Below are 6,799 nucleotides of genomic sequence, written 5' to 3'. Positions count from 1 at the left end.
ATGTCATTAAAATTGTTGAGTGGCATGGCTCAAAGCATTTTCAGGTGGTGCTTTTAGGTGCTACTTTAAAGAACAGACAGTTTTACATTCAGTTACACTGTAATCATATTGACATGTTGGACACAACAGGAAAAGTAACAATTACAGTGCAGGTGAATGTTATAATATTTTATCGGTTCTTTATTGCAGCACCTGAACTCACCACCTGGAGACTTCAACATGAAAATTATGTGACTAATTATTACATATTCCAAGAATGTGTCACATTGAGTTGATTTTAATAGCACACTGAAAGTGAAACCACTCGATGTCGTGAAAGGCAGGACAAAAAAAAAAGAAGGGGTTTGACTTCACTGTTCCAGTTATATGGTGTAAAATAAAATTATTGTAATGTGACATGAATGGCAATTGTATAAATGTGCGAAAACATCAAAATGGCTTGTCTATCTCTTCAGTAGTAAATCCTGTTTGGCTCTGTCTACCTGAAACATATCAGATCCACAGTGATAAATAATGCAGTTCCTCTTTGCTAATTGGCAGAGCAACAACATGCGATTATCACCATCTGTCAGTCATATTCCTATCAACCACACCGCGCCGTTCACAGCTTTAAAACAGGGGAAATCAAGCAAAGACAGGCGAAGAAAACCCAGGACATTTCTCAAAAACAGGAATATTACATCTGTTTAAACATTTCCAGGCTGGTCTTAAGAAAAATTGAAGGTTTCCTTCACCCAAAGCACTTAGCTTGCTCTCCAGAGCCTCGGAGAAGAGCTGCGCAATGAACGGAAAAGCAGGCCACATTTCTATCCAGGCCATCTTTATTGATCCTCAAAACCCCTTTCACAAAGACCATCCCCCATCTTACCCACAAAAAAGGGACATTATAAACAACCAATAAATAAGAATCTGTGTGATTAAGGCGGTTCTACGTGTGCGATAGAACACAACAGTGTGGCGTTATACAGCAAGCACTCGATTTTTCAGAACATCACATCTAAAACAAACAAACAACAACAAAAAAAAAAGCCAGCACTTTTCCAAAAGTGATCCATTAACTCTGGATCAGATCCCATTTAAAATCATAATGCTGTACTTCGGTCTGATAGAAAATATTAGCTTCTCTTCGAGTGACCTTATTTTTGATACAAAGCCAATATAATGGTCAAAGTAATGAGAGTTTTAAATTTCTCACCATTCTACTCTTTAAAAAAAATTAAAACCACTTGATTCTCAAAATAGAGAAGGTGGTTGTTACTTAGGTTTTCTCAGATAGGAATAAATAGATACACCTTTTTTTGTTTACTGCAGTAATGAATTTTTCCCAGGAATGATCATAATTCCAGATGTGGAGCATACTGCTAATTATACTGCACAATGTTTCACTGACAAGGGGTGTTTGACTACTGTGGTGTTAAAGGAAATGCTAATCGCAGTTAGCATATGCTTTCATGTTAATGCTACCATATGCTAACCTGTTACTACTGATGCCAAGCTTCAGTCGGGTTAAGCTAAAAAAAAAAAAAAATCTTTTTGTACATCTTCATCATGAATCAATTAAAAACAAATTTTAAAAATCTGGCATCATTATGCAAAAAAAAAAGCGTGCTTTATAAACAGATATATAGGCTAATCACAGATTATGCTAACTGTTAGCATCAGCTGTGATTAGCTTACATGCTGTCATGCTAGCTCTACCATATGCTAACCCCACGTCACATACTGAAATGACCCCGTAGCTGAATTGTAGAACTGCTATCTGCGCATGCGTGAAAAACAGGGTTTGTGCTGTGCCGAGTTTACCTATTCTGTGCGCGGACCAAAATTAGGTTTACAGGCGAGTTATTTTTCCTCCATAAATTGAAACCAGCTCTCAGTCCGCACATGCGCAGATATACAAATCTGGTACGGGGGTCATCTCAGTATGTGACACCCAGTTACTGCTGACAATTAGCATAGGTATACATCTTAATGGTACCATATGCTAACCTGACAATGAGCTTAAATTGCATGTCAAGTAAAAGAATAAAAAGTGATTATTACTGCAACAACAAAAATTTGTATGCCTTCATCATGAATATGTCTGTTTGTGACATCCAATCGAATAGAAACAAATATGGCTTCATTATGCATAAATTGATTCAAACATATATGCTTTATAAGCAGATATATAGGCTAATCACAGCTGATGCTAACTGTTACCATCGGCTGTGATTAGCCTACACGCTGTCGTGCTACCATATGCTAACAATTACCATTTTGTCTTCACAATTGTTGTATATGTGTATTGTTTTGTGATAAATTAAAAAATTGGTTTCATTATGTTAAAAAAAATAAATAAATAAAATGTGCTCTGTAATGTGTAGGCTCAGAGCTAATGTCAATAGTTAGTATCAACAGTGTTTAGCCTAAAAACAAAACATACTTAAATTATTTTTTGCACAATATAAAAATTAAACTGTGGTTAGCATGACCTAAAAATTTGATTTTGATAAATAAATTTGACATTTTCCAAAATTAACACATTTTATTGTTCAATCAATTATAAAAATCATGTTTCATTATGCAAACCATTTAAAAAATATCTGTATAATCATATGTACATGCGAACCGCAGTTAATGTGACCACACACGCTAATGCCAACCACTAACACGTGACTGCATATGCGAGCACTAACCATGGTTCGCATTTCTTTTAATATGGGTTGCCGGTAGTCCAACATACCACATCAACATGACAATGACCGACATTAAAAAGTGGGATACTCCACATCCAGAAAGTTGGTAATTCCCAGAAAAATGTCCTCAGTGGTACTGATGAACTATTATGGAGTCCAGGTTTGGAGGCGACACAGTGTCATAATATTGTTCAGAGTGGCTTTGAAGAATTTCATAATTTCTTTATTACATTCATGTCCAGGAAATGAGAAGTTGAGTGAGGCATGAAGGCATGAAGCCATCCAGCCGCTGGCCAAAAGGACACATGACACTCGAGCACTGTGGATATCTGAGTTCTCTTTTGTGCACCCGGAACTGGAGGCCCTCACAAAATCAAAAAGTGACGACATAATTTCTACATCCTGGACAATTCTCACCAGTTCCTCTCCATTCCATGCCACATCAGCTCCTCTCAGCAGCTAACAGTGCTTGGCTGCTGTTTGCTGACAAAGTCCGAGATGAAGTCAAACTCATTTTGGCCCAAGAAGAGTTCCGGCAACTCCTGGACTCGGTCCAAGCCCAGCTCCATGACCAGCGAGGTCAGAACGTCTTCGTCTATCATATCCGCGTCCATGCCATTAAGAGCCAGAGCCGGCCCAGCCATGTGTTGCATGTTAGCCAGCTGGGCTGGGTTCATACGGTACTGAGCTGAGGGCCCCATGTGGTTCCCACCCATAGGCCCCAGTGGATGTCCGTGGTATTGGGTGTTCAGTTTTTGTAACTGCATGCTGGCCATGAGCTGCTGCGACGTTAGCCCTCCGTTCATGAACTGTTGCGGGTGCTGGGCTTGCTGCTGGTGCTGCTGAGGGTGCATATGGTGCTGCTGCTGCTGCTGAGGGTGATGCTGCTGTTGCTGCGGCTGCCCGTTGTACATCATGGTACCAGAGGTCATTTGGTGGTGACCCATCTGGGCCCCATTCAGCTGTCCGTTCACGGGCCCGGCCACCATCCCCTGCCGCTGCCTCATGGCCGTCTCCATGTTGGCCTGGGCGCCACCGTAGTGTATCATCTGGCCATTGGGCAGCGCTCGCATTCCCTGCTGGTTGGCATGCTGCTGGTGACCCGCCTGCAAGCCGCCATTCATGCCCATCCTGTATCCGTGGAGACTGGCGCCTGCTGAGCTGTGATTCATGGGCATCATCAGATGGTCTGCCATGCCTCCTGTCTAGAAGCAGAGAGAGGACAATCGTACTTAGTATGAAGTGCGGCAGTGTGATGGAAGTGTTCAAGACCATAGACCAACCAACCAACCACAGTGCCAACATGTTGGCCCCTCCAAATTAAAACTGTTCTGATCACCACACTGCTCTTTGTGCCAAATAAAGCATGAACACCTTGAATGATCTGACAGGTTAACATCTCACATTTCTCATAGAAAAAAAAAAATGAAACCCACCTGTATAACCAAAATAATTAACATAAAGGGAAAATAAAGCTTTTTTTTTTTTTTTTTTTTTTAAAAAGCACAAAGAGCTCGAGTCCCATTTTGGCTGCCTGACTGTCAGAAAAAATGTGTTCCATTTTACGCACGTAAGGTTGCAACAAAGAAACACTGACATCATGCAACATCACCGCGTTTCTAACGAGGCGCACAAAAAAAGAAGAAGAAAAAAAAAAGAAAATGTAACAAAGGCTCAGCTTCCTCTGCTCACTTATTCACCGTGTGGCTGTTTGGCTTCGATAAGGTTCTGCGGACTCTTATCGCTCCTCTGGTCCGCGAGTTGGAAACAAGCGGCTGCAAACAAAGGAGCAGCAGCAGACCAGCGCACAGCAAAACAAATCCAATCTTTATTTTTAAAAATAAAAATGAAAAGCACACTTACCGATGCGTTTGACAAAGTTTGTCGTCCGATCGTGTCCTTTAAACACTTTCCGTGAAGCTCCTCGGGATTACACAGTGTATTCCTCGGGGCTGCGCTTCATGCTCGGTGCGCACAAAGACTGCCGCATCAGATCTTGAAACGACTGCCTATTTTCTGGGTCAACTCAGGGATTATGTACATCTAAAAAGCTCAGAGGAAGCCAGTCAGGGAGAGGTGGAGCCTCGGTCCTGCCTCCTCTTTGTTCCTATTGGCCCTACTTTACACAATTGTACTTGGGCGTAAAAAAAAAGAAGCTGTGACACAGTGGCCAGTTGAAATACACTCCACCCCCCTGTGTGTGTGTGTGTGTGTGTGTGTGTGTGTGTGTGTGTGTGTGTGTGTGTGTGTGTGTGTGTGTGTGTGTGTGTGCGTGCGTGCGACTGTGCATGTATACACATACGCAAATGTATATGGCAAATGTGTATATATATATATATATTTGTATCTTAAATCGTACTACACTGCAAAAACTGATATCTAAGAAAGTAAAAAAAGAGACTTGTTTAAAGAAGCATTTTTTTTTACATAAGAAAAAAAGTCTTATTTTGGGAAAACTTATTTCACATTTTCTTAATACGTTTTTCCAGCTAATATCAAGCTGCATTTAACCATTGTTCTCCTTATTTTAAGACAATAATCTTAAAATAAGAATTCCTTTTAGTTAGTTTTTAGATAGCTTTAAGAAATATTTTGATTATTCAGTGCCTAGACATTTTGCTAGTTTTGAGAATTCTAACCAAGTAAATTTTTCTTACTCCACTGGCAGATTATTTATTTATTTATTTATTTATTTATTTATTTGCTTAATACAAGACTATTTGACTAGATTTTGGATTATTTGTCTTATTTTGAGAGGGACAGTTTTTGCAATGTATGCAAATGTTTAGGCACATTTAATGCCTCATAAAAGTATTAAAAATGATGGAAATCTGATAAATATTCATAATTAAATGAAATGTGTGATTAATTTCAACTTTAATGATAATCTGGATGAAAACTGGGTTCTATTTACATGTGATTTTTCACTATATAAGTTACACCAGAGTAAAAGTTGTAGGACCTCAAAAACTATTTTAAGAAAAACGTGACTTAATGTATGAGTAACTGTGTTTTCCAATCATTTTAATATTGGATGATTGGTTTGTGTTGTATTGTACCGCCCAGTACACTTACAAATTTTTTTTATTATGGAATAAAAGTATAGCTTATATTCACTTTTGTTGGAACTGCTTTTGTGCTCACATGCTAATAACGCTAAATTTATTAGAACTGGGAGGCCTAAAATTTTGACACAATATTTTAATTACTTTGTGACAGCAATTTTTTTTCTTTTTTTAACCTTCATGCTAGAATGTACAACTTTACAATAGAAATTAATTGGGCTGGAACGATACACCAGTTACATGATATGATGCCTATCACAATGCACCTATCATGATTCCATACGCACCATGATACATAATTATATCGCCATTCATATCAATTATGTTGGAAAAAATCTGTGGCGAATGGTTAACTTTTCAGGATCAAATTATTGTGAAGTGTAAATTGTAATCCTTGATGTTATCATTTTCCTATTTGTATGTTTTAGAAATGTTCTAAATGATTTGTGATTCTTCTACGGTAGTTACCATTTCATGGTATACTTGATTTAAATACTCATTTAAAAACAAACAAACAAAAACAATATGATTTGACACAGGCCCCACAATAGGATTATCACGACACATGATGAGTGATACGCGATGCACAATTCCAGTTATACAGCTTAATGATGATGATGTAGTAGGAGTAGGATTTTTGTAAAAAAAAGAAGTTGAAAGGGCAGCACAGTGACTCAGTGGTTAGTACTGTTTCCTCACAGCAAGACGTCATGGGATTGAATCCCACCTGTGGCCTTTCTGTGTGGAGTTTGCATGTTCTTCCCATGTTTGTGTGGGTTCTCTCCGGGTGCTCCGGCTTCCTCCCGCATCCAAAGACATCCAGGTTAGGTGGACTGGAAAATTTTCTGTAAGAGTACGTGTGGGTGTAAATGTCTTTATTTATCAGAGGTGGGAGTAAGTCACCATCAAGTCACTCTCAAGTCATGAATGAGCAAGTCCCAAGTCATGTCTTAAGTCATAATGACCACCAAGTGTTTGACAGCTGACTTGAGACTTGACTTGGGACTTGCGGATTGATGCACTGATGCAATCATTTGCTCTGTTCATTTCTTTACT

General features: G+C 39.1%; 1 protein-coding gene across 1 annotated transcript; it reads right to left on the bottom strand.

Annotated features, from left to right (window-relative positions):
- Positions 1-799: 799 nt before the first annotated feature.
- cited4b (Cbp/p300-interacting transactivator, with Glu/Asp-rich carboxy-terminal domain, 4b) lies at positions 800-4,758 on the bottom strand. The gene is made up of 2 exons (XM_034174042.1): positions 4,542-4,758; positions 800-3,883 (listed from the first exon to the last, which is right to left on the bottom strand). Exon 2 carries the CDS (start codon positions 3,872-3,874, stop codon positions 3,131-3,133), a length of 744 nt encoding a protein of 247 aa, XP_034029933.1. The 5' UTR covers positions 3,875-3,883; positions 4,542-4,758; the 3' UTR covers positions 800-3,130.
- Positions 4,759-6,799: the final 2,041 nt, after the last annotated feature.

The sequence above is a fragment of the Thalassophryne amazonica genome, chromosome 7 (assembly GCF_902500255.1).
Source record: "Thalassophryne amazonica chromosome 7, fThaAma1.1, whole genome shotgun sequence".
NCBI classification, from domain to species: domain Eukaryota; kingdom Metazoa; phylum Chordata; class Actinopteri; order Batrachoidiformes; family Batrachoididae; genus Thalassophryne; species Thalassophryne amazonica.
The sequence above is the reverse complement of the archived record's forward strand: the minus strand, read 5'-3'. Positions and strand labels throughout refer to the sequence as shown.